Here is a 22,141-nt window from a genome sequence, read left to right as displayed (position 1 = left end):
TTTTGAGAATTTTGAGGAAGTGTTATTGTGACATTAACTTTTTTTAATCAATCAGCTAGCTTATTGAACCTACTGTTCCTACAAACTAATCAAGACCAATGGAAAACAAATGTGCAATAATGAAACAGGGAAGAGACTAGAAATGAGAATAAATAATAAATTAAGGCAATTGGCCGCACACGCTTATTTTGGGCATTTAGCTTAAAAGTTTCCACCTTCTCAACAATATTTATTATACAATGAATTTTCAGAATATTTTTAATTCATAGTAAACAGGCAACTGGATACTTATAAATCAATTTTTTTTAAAACCCTTTTATTGGCATTTCTCAGTGGACCCTGTAGATTTTCGTGTTTAATTTACAATACATTTGCCCATAATGAGATAATTTTACATAATTTACATGACATCCATTTAAACAAGCTCTTCCTAAACACGCTCTCAATACTCTAAAATATGCTACCTACAAGTGTACAGAATTGCAATACGTACAAAGCACTATATATTAGGCCTGAATTACAATACTGTTTCCCTGTCCCATAACCAAGGATGGAGACTTCACAGTTAACAATTGTTCAACTTGAACAAGTGTTCCATTTTCTATATTCCTTAAATACTACAAAAGGAACAGGTGGGCCATTATCAGGCCTTAACATATTCAAGGATGTGGCCAAACAGGACAAAAATACACCAAACCATGTTGCTTTATTCAATGCCAAGCAACAAAAGACAATGGTTTTGGCACACTACATAAACACTGCAGATGATTCTTTAATGGGTCAACAGGTACATGTTTTTTTCTTTAAATAAGATTGCCACTTTTATTGTTCGCACCTGCAGAAAGATAGTCTAATCATTCATTGAGAAAATTGATGGGGAGATTTTCTTTTAAATGTCCTATCTTCTGATCTCTCCCTCTTGAAACAATACATTAAAGTTACAATTGAATTATGAGGAACATTAATCCCTTCAACTAAGCAGAACCAGTTCTATGGTAGTTTTAAGTCATCTTCATACTAAAATGTGCATCATTTCAGTAACTTAAACAAAATGCAATTTCCGTTTACAGAAGGGTGTTACATTCCAAGCTTTTAGAAGAAAAATCTGAAATTTGTGTCCATGTAGTACAAATTTTCTGCTAGTTAACAGCTTTGATGCAAGCTTAAATCACTACAAATAGCTCAGTGCAATAATTAGTTACACCAGGATTGTTTACGAATGCAGAAACAGTATCAATGTGCACAACCAAATTGCCAGCTTGATGGGCCTCTAGGGAAATACAGCATATTAGAATGGAGTGGCATAAAACATGCTCTCACAGACTCCTACATAGGTCATATTGAGCATGGTTCCTAAAGAGTTTGCAGATGGGGAAAGAACAAAACTGTTAAGCTAAATTAACATATTATAGTAAGTTTAAGAACCTGAGAAGATCTGGAAGGAGATCCACTGCCTACTCTTTGCTGGGTATAGATGTAGCATGGGGGAACTAAATTATAGGCAAACCAAATAGAAATAAAAGATTACTTATTAGAAATCTGACTTCCTAAAACTATCAACTAACTAAAAATGTACAGTTATGCCATAGTAATTTTAAAAATTCCTTTCCATAGTTTCAAGGATCAGACTCATTTTTTATGTTTTTCTTAGAACACACCAAAAAGGCATAAGTGCATTTTCTCCATCAAACAAGGCCTGGCATGCAAGAATGTAATTATATCTGTACAAGTACCTTCCTCGTTTATTTGAAAAATATTCCAAAGATCTTGCACACATAATTTTCCCACAGGGCATGTGAGAACCTTCAAACTACAAAAACATTTCAATTTTGAGTTGAAAGCTGGAGGATCATTTAAAAAGGCGTAACAAAACAGCCATGCATATGAATAGCACTGAATTAAAGTTTTAGGGCAACCACCTCATCCTGAAAGCAGAACTAAATCCTGTTTAAAATTGCACAATTAGTTACTCACCAACAATTCACCAAGCTACTTGCTCCCTTCCATGCACGTTGCTTTGTTTTCAAGTTTGGACCAATATTAAAAGTAAAATTGACATTTCTTCGGCAGGTGAGCATTCCAGGGGGATGCAGCCTAACTCACCATAAGAGGTCCCAGGTGAGTATGTGCATAAAAGATGCTAAAGATCTATTAAGGGAATAATTTGCATGTGCTGAAGGTAATCCACTTGGCTACTAATTGCCAGTGTGATAAAGAAATCCATCACAGCAATTGTGATTTTATGAAGTCTCACAACCAAAACACTAACAATAGAATGTGGTCATTAATTATCTTAGCTGCATCAATCTCCAGTTTTGCTGCATACACAGTTTTGTCCATTATTTGAATACTTGTGTATTTTATGCAAATCAATTAGGCTAGCAAGCTGAATTTCTCCAGAACCGAAGTGCATGCTGAAAGCAGGCAAGTGGACTGCAATGGTGAGTAAGGAATTAAAATCTACCACTTCAAATAGTGATTTATCTTTAATATCTTGATTTAAAAGACTATATTGGCATCAGAAGTACCTAAATTCGAGCAATAACCAAAAATCAATGCTTAACAGCTTCAAAATTTACTTAGTTTACATTGTTTTTACAACCTCATTTTAACTACTTAGCCATTTTACGAATCTTCTGATCTCATGTGCAAATGACAGTGGAGTTCCAACTTACTCCGTAGTTTATACAGTACTCAAGTACATTATGTTTGCACAATAGAAACAGCAAATTAGAGAAACCTGCACAACAAAACTGCATTTTCTATATTTCATGTACATTTTTTTTTATATAAGGATTGGCTCCATCTGCGTACTTAGTGTCACCGCAATAAAATCAGTAGAACTGCACTTTAAAATGTACCATGCAACTTCAAAAGAAAATTATTGAAAATATAATATGCAAATTAAAATGAAATGGATTTTCTAAAATGACCAGCTTTCAAATCACTTAGATGCCTTTGCATTATGGTTTAGTGAATGAAAAATAAACGAGAAGTTTATTTAAAAGAGTGATTCTCTGGTCTATCAGTACTGAGGTAAAGTAATGTCAAAGAAACAGTTCAGTTTCATAACAGCCCCAGAGACAAAGAGGTCAAATTGGACCATTAGGTTTACAACATACTGCTAAAATAAAAGTTGCAGTTAGGCATTCCAGGATTTGAATCAAAATAAACTGACATTGTTTCCACTATTTAAGTGCATTTAGTCATCAAAATCGATTGACAATTTTAACTTGGATTAATAAAATGGATGAAGTCAAAACACTTAATTGGGCAGATAACAAATTTGCAATCACTGTAACATCACATAGGAAAGCCATGTAATACAAGTTCAGGATTCATAGAGGTATGTGAAAACTGAATGTAAGTCAACTGCATCAGATGGCAGTTTAACATCAGAACATCAATAAGCTTATTAAACGATCTTAAAACCCAATTAAAATTGGTATAGGACACTTTCTTTGAAGGCCCAATGATGAAATTCAGATTTAGGATATTATATAATAATATCCTGATGACAATAACCTCCTGCAGCTCCAAGCTTTTATCTGAATAATGCATTCAACAAACATGGGAGCCATTTATAATAAGCAGATTTTGATAGCTACGTAATGGACTATTCCATATGTTTTAAGCAAATGTGACAGGATAATAAAAAGGCTCATCTTAAACCTGCATTGAACACTGACCTTGGGGATTAATTTTCCTTAAAACATGTCATGATCCTCTAATTTACAGCTCACTCACATACAGGGAGGAAACTAACAATAGACACGGCAACCTGTGTGAACTTTATTAGGGAAACTACTGGTAAAACCAAGCTAAGGGCACAAGCATCAAAATCCATCTCACACCAACAGATTTTCAATTCTCCTCTCTGAATAGTTGTCAAGTTAACATAATGAACTAAGCTGGGATGCAGGATCAAAACAGATGTAAAATAATTGCCTTTAATATGTTCTTTAAGTATAGACTCTTAAACTTGGCTTCAAAAAGTAAATGGCTCCAAACACCAACGAAAAGACGGAGGTATTTCTAGTCACTTTTCCATTCATTTTATTGAATATAAAAAAAGATAAGGTCAACCAGTTTTTTCCCCTTTAGGTTAAACGTGGCAATGGCCTGCCCAAGTTGAAAAGAGCAGAGCAGTTTTAGTTTCTCTCAGTCAACAGTTTAGTCATTTAGTCAAAACCTAATTCAGCAATCTTGGTTTGAGTATATTGCAGCTGGAAAGGAAACCGGAAATACCTTGCAGGGCACTATACAGGACAAATATCTGAAGGTAAAATTCAAGATTGCAAAATCCAGCATCAGGATGATGACAAGAAGTTTCTTGGATTAAACCCAACCTAAAAAATATCAGCTGGAAAGGGAAGCGGTGCATTGGAAGGGGAATGGAAGAGTAACTTTATTTTTGTCCAAAAAAACAAACAGTAATTACCACAGATCTCAATTGTACAACTGCACCATTCTAATGCCATGTTCATTATGGAACAGGACCAAATTTGGTACATAGGCATAGTATGATCCAGTCTTCATAGAAAAATAAGACTTTATGACAAGTAATCTGCCATAGAACACAAAATGGCCAAAGATTAGCTAAAGCAAGATTCTGTGATGATCTAACTGCCTGTTTACATAATTTAAAAAGTACTAAGATCGAATCGATTCCAATTCAAATACAGATTTCCTGTGTCCAAGTATGCTGTTCAGCTCCTAACTGAAGGCAACAATGTGCTCGATGTCAAAAAGCACTATAAAATTATCCTTTCAGAAAAGTCCTCCAAACGGATAAAAGATGAATGGTACAGGATCCCAAAGAGTATACAGACGGAACTCACACTCAGTGTTGATGAAATTACATAGAGGTCCTGACTAAGACAGAAGCCCAAACCACCATTAAATGAATACGATATGATTGAAGAAAAGTCTTTTTGGTGTTAACAATCCTCCAGATAGAATGAAAGGATTGATCTTCACTTCAATCCATTGATCTGCATTTTATTAACTAATTGTGAAACGACTGTGCATTATTTGCTGTATTTTTCATTCTGTACACATCATGTACATTCCGCAACAAGACTCCCAATGCTACACAGTTGTACTTTTTGTCCCAGTGATTTGTGGTCGTGCAAATTCCACAAAGTCATCAATAAGCACTGGCCATGCTCCTGAAACACATCAAAACAAAATAAACATGTAACTTTTCCATACTTCTAAAGAAACTAATTTTACTTCATTTAATATTGTTACTTAACAGAAACATGTACCAAGCACATATTCTAAGTATAGTGACTTGTGAATTTATGGAATTCATTGCCACATACAGCTGTGGAGGCCCGATCATTGGGAGTGTTTAAGGAGGAGATTGATAGGTATCAAGGGATATGGGGAAAAGGCCAGGAATTGGGGCTAGATGGGAGAATAGTTTAGCTCATGGTGAGGTAGCGGAGCAGACTCGATGGGCCGATGGCCTACTTTTGCTCCTTTGTCTTGTGATCTTGTGTGTTCATCAGGGACAGGAGAATACATCAAGGAAATTGAGCTTTTACCAGCCCATGACAGAAAGCACTCATAGATCAGGTACTGCCCAAGTTAGATGCAGGGTACAACTTTATTCATTGTACCGCAGTCAAGCAGTCTTCCATCCCTGCATAATATAACAGTTGATTTTTCCCCCAACAGGTGCTCAAGACAAATTCTGGTCAGTTCAGATTGTTTAACTGATTTGGTAAGAATATTTAGATGAACAAAACTCACTTCTCTTAAATTGAAGAGCAACTACACTGCTGAATCTTGTATGGCCTTGAAGGATGAAACTCACACCAGAGATAAAATGGATGCATATTGAACTCAGAATCTACTGTAACATAAAGTAACTAATGTGGTGCATTTTTAAAAGTTTGGCAACTTTTACTAATACAAATGAAACCAAGCTTAAAGTTCTTGTGGTCTACAATTTGCTGAAAACATTCACTGGCCTTTTTTTTACATTTAAGCTATTTACCCTTGATATTTAAAATCAGAGAACTCATCTTAATGTGGGAATTTACCTCTCAAGTAATACACTGCACAAATTACAAATCAAAAAAATTTCAGTGGATTTAATACAGTGAGTCATAAGCACAAAGCTGCTTCAAGAAATACCATGTCTTTCCCCCACACATGCATACCTTCTTCATCATAATTGGACATGTCATCAGCAATCATACAGCTGAAGTCTAACAGAAGGTTCCAGGTGTCTTTAGGTATTGATCTTTTATGATGTTCCTGTAAGCAAATGAAACATTTAAGACTTAGTATAATAAAAACAATCAGCTTACATATACAAAAATAAAAATAAATTTTCTATTATTTATTAAAAGCTTTAGCAGCCTAATGTAATCCAGTAACCTGAAATAAATAAAACATCAAAACAAGGAGAGCTAGTGTACTTATCATAAATCCACCCAAAGTGTAGATGGGAGCTTGGTGGTCAGTGTGGATACAGTGGGCCAAAGGATGTGTTTCAGTGCTGCATGACTTACCTCTATAACTTTAGTGAGAAAGCCATGATCCATGAATCAAGTACAGCATCTTAATCGGAATTTGAAATGACATCAATGTAAATTAAGCTACATTTCACATACACTATTTTTGACAGAATAGAAAGGTTGTGGCGACTCACCGTCTAGTCGGGCGAACCGGCTCGGCAGTCGGGTCGCGCGGCGTCGGAGCGACGAGGCCCAAGGTGGCGGCGGGCCTCGTCTTTCCGAGCGACGGGGAGAACCCGCGCGCGGGAAAGTCCTGGTGACGTAGGAATTACGTCATTGCCGGTTGTTTTGGGCGGGAACATTCTCCCTTAAAGGGCCCGCGTGAAGCGGGAAAATAAACCAGTTCTGTTTGGCAATCCTCCGAGTAGAGTCTTGTTTTATTCCGCGGTAGCAACCGCTACATTGGTGACCCCGACGGTCCAAACGGCTTTTGGACCCGCGAAATGGACGACAGCGCAGCAGCCAACACAGTGGCCCTCAAGCTGTCCACCTTTTGGACACTTCGGCCCAGCGTCTGGTTTGACCAGGCCGAAGCGCAATTCCACCTTCGGCAGATCACCTCCGACTCCACGAAGTACTACCATGTGGTTAGCTCTCTGGACCAGGAGACAGCCGCCCAGGTTGGAGACTTCATCCAATCGCCTCCGGAGGAAGATAAGTACCCGGCTTTCAAAGACCTTTTGATCTGGACCTTCGGCCTCTCCCGTCATGAGCGCGCTGCCCGCCTGCTTCATCTGGATGGCCTGGGGGACAGATCCCCATCCGCCCTAATGAATGAGGTGCTGGCATTGGCTGAGGGACACAAGCCATGCCTGATGTTCGAACAGGCCTTCCTCGAACAGCTCCCCGATGACATCCACTTGTTGTTAGCTGACGCCGACTTCAGCAACCCCCGTGAGGTGGCCGCCCGGGCAGATGTCCTGTGGAGGGCCAAGCGCGAGAGTGGTTCGTCCGTCAGTCAAATCACCAGGCCGCGAGCCCAACGCCCGCCTCGCCCGGCCCCAGCAACCGAGCAGCCACACCCCAGGAACGCAGACGACGACACGGGTGACCAGCTGTGCTTCTACCATCAGAGGTGGGGTGCGGAGGCCCGTCGATGCCGCCCACCCTGCAAGTTTCAGGGAAACGCCAGGGCCAGCCGCCGCTGATGGCTACGGCGGCTGGCCGCCGACAGAGCCTCCTCTTCGTTCAGGACAAGAAATCTGGACGGCGTTTCCTTGTTGATACTGGAGCGGAGGTCAGTATTTTGCCCCCGACAGGCCGCGACACTCGTGACAGGCCACCAGGTCATCTACTCAATGCCAACGGTACAACGATACGGTCTTTTGGCACCCGTACGCTTCAATTACACTTTGGCGGCAGCCATTTTACCTGGACCTTTACCCTTGCCACCGTCGCCCAACCACTCCTAGGAGCCGATTTCCTTCGGGCCCACAACCTGTTAGTCGACCTGTGAAGGAAGCGGTTAGTCCACTCTAGCACTCTCCGGACCTATCCCCTGGGAGAAATCAGCCCACCAGCCCCACGCCTGGACTCTATTTCCCTTTCTGGCGACGATTTTGCCAAGCTCCTAGCCGAATTCCCATCAATTTTGGCACCTTCGTTTACAAATTCTAGGCCCACACACGGGGTACGACACCACATCATTACCACAGGCCCACCCCTTCATGCCCGAGCACGACGATTACCTCCAGACAAGCTCCGCCTGGCAAAGGAAGAGTTCCGTCACATGGAGGAGCTGGGGATTGTTCGCAGGTCAGACAGCCCCTGGGCCTCCCCCCTGCACATGGTCCCCAAAGCCACCGGAGGGTGGAGGCCCTGCGGCGACTACTGCAGGCTGAATGACACCACCACCCCGGACCGCTATCCCATCCCTCACATCCAGGACTTCGCAGCGAACTTACACGGGGCCCGCATCTTTTCCAAAGTGGACCTCGTTAGGGGATACCACCAAATCCCGGTCCATCCGGATGACGTCCCCAAAACTGCGATTATCACCCCATTCGGCCTGTTCGAATTCCTTCGGATGCCGTTCGGCCTTAAGAACGCCGCGCAGACCTTCCAGCGGCTGATGGACGCGGTAGGCCGAGACCTGGACTTCGTGTTCATTTACTTGGACGACATGATGATCGCCAGCCGTAACCGCCAGGAACACCTTTCCCACCTCCGCCAGCTGTATTCCCGCCTCCGCGATTTCGGCCTCACGATCAACCCGTCCAAGTGCCAATTCGGACTTGACTCTATCGATTTCCTCTGCCACAAAATCACCAGCGACGGGGCAACACCCCTACCCGCCAAGGTGGATGCTATCCGCCATTTTGCCCGCCCCGACACAGTCAAAGGCCTACAGGAATTCCTTGGGATGGTCAACTTTTACCATCGTTTCATCCCTGCAGCAGCCCGTATCATGCGCCCTCTGTTCTCGCTGCTGGCTGGTAAGGGCAAGGACATCACCAGGACTGACGAGGCTGCGGCTGCTTTCGTTAAGGCCAAAGACGCCCTGGCAGACGCCACGATGCTGGTACACCTCAGGACTGTCGTCCCGACTGCCCTCACGGTAGACGCGTCCAACACCACGGTGGGTGGGGTACTGGAACAGCTACTCGAAGGCCGCTGGCAACCCTTGGCATTTTTCAGCAAGCACCTTAGACCGCCCGAACTGAAGTACAGCGCTTTTGATCGGGAACTTCTAGCGCTGTATCTGGCGGTCCGGCATTTCCGATACTTTCTAGAAGGCAGGCCTTTTACCGCTTTCACCGATCATAAGCCTCTGTCCTTTGCCTTCTCCAAAGTCTCCAATCCCTGGTCAGCTCGTCAGCAGACATTTATCCTACATTTCCGAGTTCACAACTGACATCCAACATGTCTCCGGAAAGGATAATGTCGTTGCTGATGCACTTTCCAGACCAACCATCCACAACCTATCCTTGGGTGTCGACTACACGGCCCTAGCTGATGCACAGCAAGCCAACGACGAACTGCCCAGCTACAGAAACGCAGTCTCGGGTCTGCAGCTCCGAGATTTCTTGGTTGGTCCAGGTCAGCGGACCCTACTTTGCGACGTTGCGACTGGTCAGCCCCGCCCTATAGTCCCTGCAGCCTGGCGGAGACGCGTTTTTGACTCGGTACATGGGTTGGCGCACCCGTCCATCAGATCTACTGTCCGACTGGTCGCCAGCAAGTTTGTCTGGCATGGCCTGCGCAAACAGGTCAGTGAGTGGGCCAGGACTTGTCCGCACTGCCAGACGTCAAAAATCCAGCGACACACCAAGGTCCCACCACAGCAGTTCGAGCCTACCCGTAGGAGGTTCGACCACATACACGTCGACCTTGTGGGCCCTCTGCCAGTTTCAAGAGGAGCCCAGTACCTCCTTACCATCGTGGACCGGTTCACAAGGTGGCCGGAGGCAACCCCCCTGACTGACATCACAACTGATTCCTGCGCCCGGGCGCTGCTCACAACTTGGGTCTCACGTTTTGGCGTTCCGGCCCACATCCCTTCAGACAGAGGCACCCAATTCACTTCCAGTCTCTGGGCTGCATTAGCGAACCTGCTGGGGACGCAGCTGCACACCACCACGGCCTACCATCCTCAATCAAACGGGTTGGTGGAACGTTTTCACCGCCATCTGAAATCGGCCTTGATGGCCCGCCTGAAGGGTCCTAACTGGGTTGACGAGCTGCCTTGGGTCCTGCTCGGCATACGCACTGCCCCCAAAGAAGACCTCCGCACTTCGTCAGCTGAGCTTGTATACGGGGCGCCACTAGTTGTCCCCGGGGATTTCATACCTGCCCTTCGGGACCAAGGGGAACAACCCCCAGCAGTCCTACAAAGACTGCGCGAGAAGCTTGGCACCTTGGCCCCGATTCCCACCTCACGGCACGGTCAAGCCCCATCCTGCCAGCCCAAGGAACTACGGGACTGTAAGTTTGTTTTCGTTCGCAGGGGCACGCCTCGGGCGCCATTGCAACGACCATATGAGGGACCGTTCCGAGTCATACGGAATAATGGATCCACTTTTATTTTGGACATTGGAGGCAGGGAACAGGTTTTCACGGCGGACCGCCTCAAACCGGCCCATTTGGATCTGCAACAGCCTGTCAAGGCTGCCACGCCGCGACGCAGAGGCCGCCCCCCTAAGCGGCAGCTGGCACAGCCCACGGACCTTGGGGACTGTATCGCCGGTTCTTGGGGGGGGGGGGGTTGTGTGGCGACTCACTGTCTAGTCGGGCGAACCGGCTCGGCAGTCGGGTCGCACGGCGTCGGAGCGACGAGGCCCGAGATGGCAGCGGGCCTCGTCTTTCCGAGCGACGGGGAGAACCCGCGCGCGGGAAAGTCCTGATGACGTAGGACTTACGTCATTGCCAGTTGTTTTGGGCGGGAACATTCTCCCTTAAAGGGCCTGCGCAAGGCGGGAAAATAAACCAGTTCTGTTTGGCAATCCTCCGAGTAGAGTCTTGTTTTATTCCGCGGTAGCAACCGCTACAAGGTTCATTTTATAACAAGAATAAATTTGCCACCACCCAACCCTTTCAATGATATTAAAATATAACCTTCATTGCTGACTGAAGATCATCTCACTAACTGGAAGAAAAGATAAAGCATCCAGGTGCTAATTCTGGGTACTAATTTGTAAGAATATTTAGCTTAAAAAAAAACAAGGACAGTGAAAAGGAGTCAAAAGCAGACAGATCATTTATGATCAATAAACCATGAAGAAGTCAAACTGTTTGTAGCAGAATGGATTTTGAATAGATAAAAAAAGTGGAGAAAATAAGTGGACAGGCAAACCAGCAGCATAAAAACAGAGCAATTCAACTTAATATTAAATTATTTCCTATTGAATTGGTCTGAAGATATGGTAGTTGTGCCAAGTTGACAAAGTGATATCTGATAACAAAAGGGTAAAAAAAAAGAAATAAAACTGGCCTTGCATGACAGCTGGTAATTTTAATAAACTGCATGATGTAAGCACAACAGGATGGATACGGGTTCATGTAGGAAGGCTAGCATTAATGTATAAAATCCTCTATGATAAATTAACATATCTTTGAGAAAATAAAAAATACATTAATTCAGAAAATTTGCGAAGTTTTTTTTAAATGGACATCAGAAAGTACTGAGGAGGTGGATTGTTAGTAAAAAAAAATTATAAAATTAAGTGCATGTTCTGAAGGACAGTGCCCAAGGATGAACAAAGTCCAAGGAAGACAAACGATGGTGATTAATGAAAATTCCCCGGATACAAATCTCCATGGTATCTCATAATACTTAGCAGTAGGGCTATTGCTTTATTCTTCTATTTCTGCACATGACACAAAGAAATCTGAGCTTTCTACCATTAAAGTGTTGCTTTTTAAACTCTTTCTTAGTTCCACAAAATCTAATTCCAGGATCTCATGCTGTCCCAGTGCTACACTCTCCCGAGAAACATCACCTTCAGCAGTATTATACCACATTATAAATAGGGAAATAGAGGTTCATGTAACAGGGGTAATATAGTAATCATGGGGACTTTAATATATGTGCTGGGCAAAAGAAACTAGTGCTAACAATCTGATAATTAGATGCTGAGTAGTGGTGAGAATATAAAAAGGCTTCTAGTAGCACAGCAGTTAGAACAGAGAAATCGATAAAGCGAAAATAGAATGAGAGTAAACTAGCAAGAAACACAAGCAGACCAGAGGAGAAATCAAATATACCACAGATGCTGGATACAAACACAAACCTCAACAGATCAGGCTGCATATCTGTGGTAAGAGAAAGAATGGTCAAGAACCGGAAACATTAACTCTGTTTCTTTCCCCAGATGCTGCCTGACCTGCTGAATGTTTCCAGCATTTTCAGTCTTTATTGCAGACTATAAACCTTTAAGTTTGCAAAAATATGAAAATATAATAAGGACAAAAATAAGCCCCTTACAAATAGAGACTGGAGAACTTATAATGAATAAAGAAAATAGCAGAGGAGTTAAATACTTAATATCTGTTTTCATGCAAGACAAACTCCCAGAAATACTAGAGAGCCAAGCATCCAGAGCAAGAGGAAGGAAAATAAATTATTAGTTTAAAAAAAGGTTGATCGGCCCGAAAACTGATAATCCAAAAAGGAGCTGATGTACAGTGGCTATAGAAATAATGGTGTACTGGTTAGCATGTTCCAAAATTTTATAGATTCTGGTATGGTTCCTGCAGATTTGACAGTGGTGAACAAGACCACACTATTTCAGAAAGTGGGAGAGAAAATAGGGAACCACTAACCTGTTAGTCTGACATCAATAGTTGAGAAAATGCTGGCATCTTTAATCAAAGGTGTTATACCAATACATTTAGACAGTAATATGATTAAGCATTCACCATGGATTTATGAAATGAAAATCATGGTTGACTAATTGATAGAAGCTCTGAGGATGCAATTAGCAAAACAGATAGAGGAACCAGCGGATGTGGTGCAATTATATTTTCAGAACCCTTTCAAATAAGGTCCCATGAGGTTGATGAACAAAGTCAGAACACATGGAATTGGAAGGGGTTAACATACCACTGTATTTAGAGTAGTATAAGAGTAGTAATAAATACATCCTTCTCAGGTTGACAAACTGTGACAATTGGTGCTCACAACCCCACTATTCACAATCTATATCATCAATTTAGCCAAAAATCATAAAATTATACAGCACGGAAGCAGGCCATTCAGCCCACCACATTCATGACAAGCAGTGGGCACCCTTCCGTATTAACCCCTGCCTAGCACCTTGTCTGTAGCCTTCAATGCCCAAGTAATTCAAGTGTTCATATAGACACTTCTTAAATGCTGTCAGCGACCCAGCTTCAACCATTCTCTCAGGCAGTGCATTCCAGGTGCATCTGTAACCCCCTAGGATATTAATAATGGAGGATTCAGCAATGGTAACACTATTGAATGTCAGGGGTGATAGCTGGATTTTCTCCTCTTGGATATCGTCCTTATCTGGACCTTGTGTACTGCGAATGTTACATGCCAACTGTCGACCCAGGCCTGAATATTATCAGATCTGCTGGTTCTCTTACCTTTCCTTGTGTACTGCGAATGTTACATGCCAACTGTCAACCCAGGCCTGAATATTATCAGATCTGCTGGTTCTCTTACCTTTCCTATAGTTACGTCTCTAAAACTTCACTAGGCTTTCCAAACAAGATTTCCATTCCAGAAATCCACGTTTAATTTTATCAAATCCAATTGATATTTTGTAAATGTCTTGTTATCACATCCATTATACTACCTTCAGCATTCTGTACATTAATGATGGGCTAGGCTGTCTAGCTTCCCAATTATTCTCTCCCTTTTAAATAGTGAGGTTATATTTTGCCACCCTCCAATCTGCAAGAACTATACCATAAAATATAGCATTCTCAAGAATAATAACCAATGCAAACACTATTGATACGGCTGCCTCTTTCAGTACTCTAGGATGCAAATTATTATACCCTGGGGATTTATTTGCCTTCAGTGACCAATTTCTCCAGCACTATTTTCTTCCTAATACTAAATTTCCTTTATTTAATTCCTTGGTCTCATTAGAGTCTTAGTTCTCTATCATTCTGGAAGGTTACTTTGGTTGTGTCTTCACAGGAGAGGATAGAAATGTTCTCCCACTTCTGACTGTAGGGAAGCTACATTTGTCTTTACTAATCTTGATCTTTTCATACATCTATAGAAGCTTTTACGGTCCACTTTTATATTCCCTGCAAGTTTACTCTCATTCTACTTTCCACTCAATTAATAATTTTACCCTCCTTTACTGAAATCTAAACTGCCCCCAATCCTCCCGTTTTCTACTTTGTCTAACAATCTTATACTATATTCCTCTTTGGATCTAACACTAACATTAGTTTTAGTGGCCAACATTGGGTTGCTTTTCCTTTCATACTTTTATAAAAGGCAGTAATGTATAACAGTTGTAGCTCCTTCATCTGTTTCTTAAATATGTTTTCATATTTCCTACCACCATCTACACTAGGGATAATTTACAGTAACCAATTTACCAACCAGCCAGCATGTTTTGGGCACAAGACGCAGGGGATATGGGATTAAAATGGTCAGCATAATTGACTTCCTTATACGACCTGAGATGCTATGTTCAGCAGGACATAAATAAGTTTACTGAATAATGGGTAGGCAGGGGTTAAGAAATGTAAATTATAAACACAAGGAGATGCAACTTAGGATAAGGACATTTTTTAAACAAGTAAAACACAACAATTTCCCGCTATTCAGTGTGTCAATAACCAAAAGAAAAATTTAAATTCATGGCTAAAGGGCAAGGTTAGGCCAAATTCTACTTATACAGAGCAGTTTTAGGAAATAAAATAGCCTATTGAATAAGTAAGCAAAATCCATAATTACTTTCCAAGGGAAGTGAATAAGTATTTTAAGAAGGAAAAATTTGAATGCTGTAGGCAAGGGAATTGTTAAAAGTTAGATAGCTTTTATAGTCAGGAAAAGGACAAATGAGCCAAATGGCCTCTGGTATCTTGACTGTAGCCTGATAGCTGCATTGCATAAACTACATTTATCTTGTTTAGAGTTTTCACAAAGAAACACCAATTTTCAAAAACAAACACATCAGAAACAGGTTGGAAACATCCTTGCTTGTACTCACCAATAAAAATTTATTCCATAGATCTAAGAATTTGAATCGCCCAGCAAGTACTAAATTCCAGTAAGCAATTGCCATTTCTAAGTCTGGAAAATAAAATATTAAGTATATCAGCAGTAGTTACTGGGAAGTTTAAATATCCACATCAAATGTTGAATACACAGTGTTACAGCCATTTTATTTTCATTTTTGTACATATTTTCCTCCATTTTGGTGTGGTTATTATAATTATAGGTTAACCACAAGTGATGGAAAAGTAATTAAACCAATCTGAAACTGTCTAGTCTCAAAATCCGATCAGTAGAAAAATGCCTACAGACATATTAAGTAGATTTAAAATGTAATTAAGGTAGTTAACTCCCAACAGGTATTACTGTTCTCATAACAATTTGATTAATCCCATGTATTTCGCAAGAAATCATACGCAACTTGATGGCCCCTTTGATCTCAATGTTATAAAGGGAGATGTTTGCTTTTTTAAATGTACACATTTTCCTTCAGAGTTAAGACTATAAAACAATTCATTATGAACCTAATACTTTAAATACTACACAACTCAGACCAAACAGGCATGGGTGAGTGAAAACATCTTAAGCCAAGTTTCAAAAATGCCAATCATTGTAAAATCAAATGGAAATGGCAGGACAAAAATTAATATTAACAATTGAAACTGTTCATTAGCAGAAAGAGGAAAATGGTTTCAATAATAGTAAATGCAAAGACTAGATCAATATGTACTTGAAAGTTCTATTTGTATTTAATTTCACCACTATGTGTCACTTCATTAACAAGTATCAACAATTAAGAGATCTGATTTTGTTTTCCAGCTCAAAACTGCGTACTCCTATTTAGGATAATTTTTTGAGATTAAGAGAGATCTCAATACAAGTACTTTTAATCTTTTTCTCTAACTGAAGGTTGAGCATTCACAAATTAATTTACAGTTCCCACCACCTTTTCTACATCATATCCAGGTCTTAAACTTAATAGGACACTTCAGATAATAATTACTCTTTGCATCCCAAACACCAAATTGTTTTGCACTGTAGCATTAATCTGCCAGAAGCTGGATTTCATCAGTCTAACTTAATTCTTCAATCTTATGTTTTGTTAATTTATTGCAAAATTGTAGATTAGCTTCGTCATTTTTCTGAGATATCATAATTTACCATTAACCAGTTTGTATCTCAGAATCTTAATCACATCATCATATTTTGGTAACAAAACAATACACCTTAGAATTAATTTAGATTTTGGGCTTCAGGTAATGTAAATATCAGTCTTCAGAATATTCAGTCCTTCATAAAATGCCAGCCACATTAGGTAGAATGTTCTGGCATCTCCAAAGACATTTCTTTTTCAATCATAACATAATCAAAGCTAGATTTGTACAATGCATCCCACAAACTGAGGAAAGAAAGGATATCTAATAATTTTCTTCAGCCACCCAAGAGGAGATTATGAAATCACCAAAATTTGCGCAGTTACTGTTTTATCCTTGTACTCAAAAGATTCCTTATGCCCACGATGTTTGGCCCAGTCTGAATTCATAAGAGAATGATCACATTCTATCAGTCGAAGTGTATCAGAAAACGAATATAGCACGTTAGTGGTGGGTTTACAAAAATCATATTGCATAAACATTGGTATTATTGCCAACGTTAGCTGATGCTTATTTTACAAGCACATGATTTTTCTGTGAAAAAGATGGTGAACTTCAATTGTAGAAACACTGATTTAGGAGATTCTAAGGTTAAGTCAAATTTCTAGAGATCTACTCCTGGTGCACCTTCCATCAGTAGGTAAACAGAGATTTAAGCATACTCCACATTCACCATCCTGCTAAAACAAAACTTGGACACTGACATCTCTTTCCATTAACTATCCAATCAGAATAAAACATTTTAAAAAAAAAGTGCTTCTGGAGTTATGTCTAGGATTTTAAATTAAAAGTGAGGCCAATGAAGTAACAAAATGGTTATCACAGAGCAGAATAAATTGTGGTGTCAAAGCACATTTCTTCTGCAATCAAATGACATATTCTTCTCTTGTATAAACTAATTCATTCTAAATTGTCGTATACCAAGGTTCTTTCACAAATTCAGACTAACTGACATTTCAACCTATCCATTAGTATTTCAAAAGCAATTTGTTGGATTTTTTTTAAAATCAAGAAATCATTTTAAAAAAAAATCAGGCCTTTAAAGGAATCTTTGACTATTTACATGCTGACATTTAATGAGGTGTTAGCACATGGCAACTTCCAGTGTTAATACCACAGCTGATGGAAGTGGAAGAATCAATGCATGAATCAAATCTAAGCAGCTTTGCAATCCACATGTTCATCTGAATCAGTTGTGACATGGTATCTCAAACAAATCTTTAACCTGCCTTTTCTCTTTACAGATGAAGGGCCTTCAGTACACTTCCAACATTTCCTCTTTCCCTGTCAATTAATTAAAGTGGCAAGTTTGTGTGCAAAGATCACAAGGAGGATTAAAATAAAAACCTCAAATTAATTTGTTACTTGGCAATTTTGTAGAGCCATGAATGTAATCACTCTATTTTTAAACATATGCTAAAGTTAAGCTATGATTATACCTTTGAAAAATTAGTTCTGCCCCTCTTGAATTCTGCTGCATGTGAAGGTCCTGCGGGTCTGCCTCCACACTCCTCCCTACTCCTCGTTATCTGGCAGCCTAGGTCTTGCTCCCAAGCTTCCTTTAGATTTTCTGTGTTGTCTGTAGACATGGAGATAAATAGGGCGCAGATATATTTGGGGAGATTTTGCAGACTGTGGGCAAATAGATCAGATGGGTCGGTTTGCACTGGAGTTGAGTATCACATGACCTCAGAAGTAGTGAACTAGCTGGGTAAGATCCTGGAATATCACATTTGTGCTGTCTAATTCCAAAAATGCCACATGTCAGTTTCTAAATCTATTCTGTTACTACTTCTGGGTGTTTACCATTATGTCAGCATGGATAAAGTATAAAAGGTACTTGACTAAAAATGCTATTAAAAGAACTCAGGAGGCATTTACTGATCCCTGGTAGCCTTCTTTTGGAGTCCAGAAGGGAATTCACAAGGGATTTCTAACCTAACCACCAATTTAGATGAAAGGCCACCTCCTAAATGTGCATCCAAGAGTAAAATCTGAAATGTGCAAAGCCCAGTTCTCTGCTCCACTTGACAAGTTAATTGGTTCTGGATGTTAATTTCCTACCTGCCAAACTGCTACAATACTCAGGCAGTATCTGCTACAGGTAAAGCATCCAAATTCAATATTAATGTGGATTTTTTCAAGAACTCTGTTTTCAATAAATATAATACAAGGTATTATCAAAGAACAACATCCCATATAAAAATGCTGGGTGGGAGGTGTTGTCAGAATATGATTTGTTTGTTGACAAATCCATGCTGCTTTATTGATGTCGATCTGTACTCCTTAAAATGTACTGTAATCTTATTAAAATTTCCTAAAATTTACAACAAAAGTGGCAACTAAATTGTTGCCAATGTTTTGGTGAAATCCAAGCTTACATGTAAAAAAAGTTCTAGAATAGAGCAAAGCACCACAAAATTTGATTTAAAAATTCACTGCTTAACCAATTCTAAATAGTGTTCCAGACAATGTTAGAAAAGCAAAGAAAACAGTAACTTAATTCAATTTACCTACCAATACTGCTATGTAGGGTAATCATAATTACCAAAACACCAATTCCAATTTATGTGTTTGCCACATACAACCATGAGTGACTAGATTTATAGCATCATGTCTTATGACAGTTCCTGCCCTTGGTAAATCAAGCAGGATCTGTTTAAATACAATAAAAATGAATGAATCATGCAATTCCAACATCACATCTAGATCACATTGGGAATTCTGTATTCTTTTGTGCTTTTTTTCTTTGTATTCTGTTGCCCAAAAGGCTGCATTATTGAGAAATGTTTTTTGGAAGGTCACGGATCTTTTAGATTGCACTTACCTAAGCCCTTCTGACCTGGGTTCTTTGCAAAGTTGAATGTGAACTGGTAAAAATCCTTAAACTTTGCTTGATCTTTTAATTCTAGTTCCAATTTAGGCAGTAGAACCTTCAGTTTTTCTATGCTGTCACACCTTAAATCAATAAGAGAAACTTCTTTTCAACAATGTATCATAACATTCAATGTTCTCCTCCATTCCTACTTTCATCATATTAATATTCCCTCATCCTTCCATTCTTCTCTCCATCACAAGATCTTAATAATATTTAGTTTTCATCCATTTTTGTAAAATGGAAAATCAGGAAAATGTCAAAACATTTAGCTTTTTCATGTTAATCAATTTTAAAAGAACAAATAACAGTACTATCCTAAATGTCACCATATTTGGGTGAAATATGCAAAGAACTGAAATTTAAATTCAGAGTAACGCAAAGTCCCAGGAATATTTGAGAGCTCTCAGACTATCAGATGCCACCTTAAAATAACAAATGAATTACTGATTCCTCTTCACTGGTTTTATGTTTCACTGGTTATATGGAGTGAACCTTAAGTAGAAATTTGTGAAACGTCAATTTCTTCCACCACTAGAGACAAAACAAAAATGAGGCAGAGAGAGACTAAAAGGAGGAAGGGAAAACAAAGTGCAATACTTTAAAATTTGCACTCTGTACTTAAATTGGAATGGTGCTGGATTTATCTGATGTGCATGCAAGCTTTCAAACAGAAGCTAGCATCTATCTTCAGTGTACAAGGTCAGATACCTACAAATTTTAGTTAGTAATAACCTGTTGTCTGAATCCAAATCCACAGTTTTGTTTCAATGAAACAATATGAGTGCAAAACAATACATCAAGATCACAGCTGGACATTTTGTTTCCTGATAAGTGAATCACTTAAAAATTGTAGATTTGACAACACAGAATGAAGAACATAAACTGAGGTATGATTAGCATTATGTGGCACCTCAAACCTGCTCCACCATTCAATATGATCACGCCATTATCTTAGTCTTAAATGACCAAGTCTTCATACTGAGACAAAGTCCCTTAATTCTCAACTCTCCACTAAGAGGACACAGCCATTCATCCTCTACTTTTCATCCATGTGCCAATCTAATAGTCTCTTAAATGACCCTATCATGTCGTCCCCTACCACCACTCCCGGCAGTGCATTCCAGGCACCCACCAATAAGGCCAATTTAGTAATATTTCTTTGCTCCATTTTCCATGCACAAGCAAACAAATATAAATCTGAATAATTTTGTTACTGAAAATTTGTTGAGATTTTTGCCAAACGGTTTGAGCTATAGGTTTTGATATTTTACACCAACTTCATTTTGACCTTTTGTTGTATGGAAATGAAAACGCAATCTAACTTAAATTTATAAATCCAAGATTACACAAGCCTGAAGGAAGAAATTAGACAGAATGTTTTGGAATATACTAATAAATACTTCCTAAAAATTCTTAAGCAATACTTCCCCCTAACAGCTTAATGATAAAAACCAAAATATACATCATATATGGGAATGATACCCAACTTAAAAGGTACAGTAGCTTTCCATCAAAGGAGTATATCAACTAGAGACCTGCCTTGACCATAAATAGAAACAATGTTGGTGTCAAAAGCAGAGGTCACAAAACAAGGGTCTGATGAAGTACTCCCATGCCATACAGGATGCAAGCGATTTCACAATCAATTCCTTGTAGAGTGTTGACTCAGTGACTGCTGTTGGCAGAGTAGATGTCTTTAAATCTTGTCTAACACAAATGTGTGCTAGCAACTACACTTTAGAAATGTTTATTTTCAATTAATCGTTGTGGAAGCTGTAGATCTCTGAATTCTCTCTAAATAGAGAGAGTTTCAGCACTCAGACTAACATCAACAATGCCCACTGTTGTTGATGTTAAACTTTAAAGTTCTGAATAAATCAACTGAATAAATGAACTAAATTATCAATACTTATACAAATATGTTACTTACCCTAAATCTGTCATACCATCTATGAACTCTTGTTTTGAGAATTCACACTGTGTGGCTGCTCGAAATTTCCATGCAATGACCAGTACACTGATACTGGCTGGATCCAATCCTAAATCATCGCAGAATTGTTGAATACCATCTATTCCTATTTTATTTTCATCTTGCGGATCTAAAAGTAAATAAAAATACACATATACTCAGAATATACTTATTTTTCAAGAAAGGATGCCTACCTAATTTGACTCAATAGAATGAGAATTCTGCTTCTACTTGAGCACATACCAAAACTTCGTCAACCAATGTCATCAAAAATGAACATGCATTTATATTATGTCCAAAAAGGTACTTCACAAGACTGTAATTAAGCAAAGTCCTTCATCAAGCCCCTTAAGATATCAAAAGCTTGGTCAATGGACTTTAAGAACAATCTTACAGGAATCACTGCAAGGATGCAGAAAACTTTAGGGAGAGAATTTCAGTGCTTCACATCTGCTCAGCAGAATACAAGCCACCAATGGAAAACCAATTAAAATTGGGAATGCACAATAAACTAAAAATGGAGAAGGACAGGAATCTGAAGTCTTAGGGTTGATAACAGGAATAAAGTATCTACTCATCTTACTGCTACTCAAAACAGTTGCAGCAATTAACTACATATTAGTGAATGCATTTCAAAGAAAATAATTCCATGCACATAACTGTTTCTAGTTGAGAATTAATTTATCACCAGCCTCAAGTGCACAATGTAGATTATTCTGATTTCCACAACAATACACACAAAACACAAATGATTATTTTCAGATAGCAGTGTCTTACTATATAGCAAGGCATATTTCACATTAAATGAAATTAAATTAAACCCATCCATCCAGCCCATCATTCCAACTTATTTAGATACTTAACTTCACAAAATCATTTTGCAGTGCATGTTGCTGAAAATATAAACTCGTAACAGAGTATCGAGAACCTACATGAACATTGAGGCCAAATGACTGACTA

The 22,141-nt window shown here is 39.6% G+C and overlaps 1 protein-coding gene across 3 annotated transcripts in view; it reads right to left on the bottom strand.

Annotated features, from left to right (window-relative positions):
• Positions 1–300: 300 nt before the first annotated feature.
• LOC127571643 (DCN1-like protein 1) overlaps positions 301–22,141 on the bottom strand; it is a 48,050-nt gene continuing 26,209 nt past the window's right edge. For 2 of the 3 annotated variants that reach the window (XM_052018221.1, XM_052018220.1), the window contains exons 3-7: positions 21,143–21,311; positions 19,162–19,292; positions 15,176–15,258; positions 6,174–6,270; positions 301–5,171 (exon numbers count right to left, since the gene is read on the bottom strand). In XM_052018221.1, the coding sequence (XP_051874181.1) occupies positions 5,092–5,171; positions 6,174–6,270; positions 15,176–15,258; positions 19,162–19,292; positions 21,143–21,311 (560 nt within the window). In that variant the 3' untranslated portion in view covers positions 301–5,091. Of the gene's footprint in view, positions 5,172–6,173; positions 6,271–15,175; positions 15,259–17,773; positions 17,914–19,161; positions 19,293–21,142; positions 21,312–22,141 lie in introns of those variants that run through there. The other variant, XR_007956496.1, reaches the window with a different exon arrangement.

Source organism: Pristis pectinata, chromosome 6 (genome assembly GCF_009764475.1).
Source record: "Pristis pectinata isolate sPriPec2 chromosome 6, sPriPec2.1.pri, whole genome shotgun sequence".
NCBI lineage: Eukaryota > Metazoa > Chordata > Chondrichthyes > Rhinopristiformes > Pristidae > Pristis > Pristis pectinata.
This window is presented reverse-complemented; position numbering and strand designations above follow the sequence as displayed.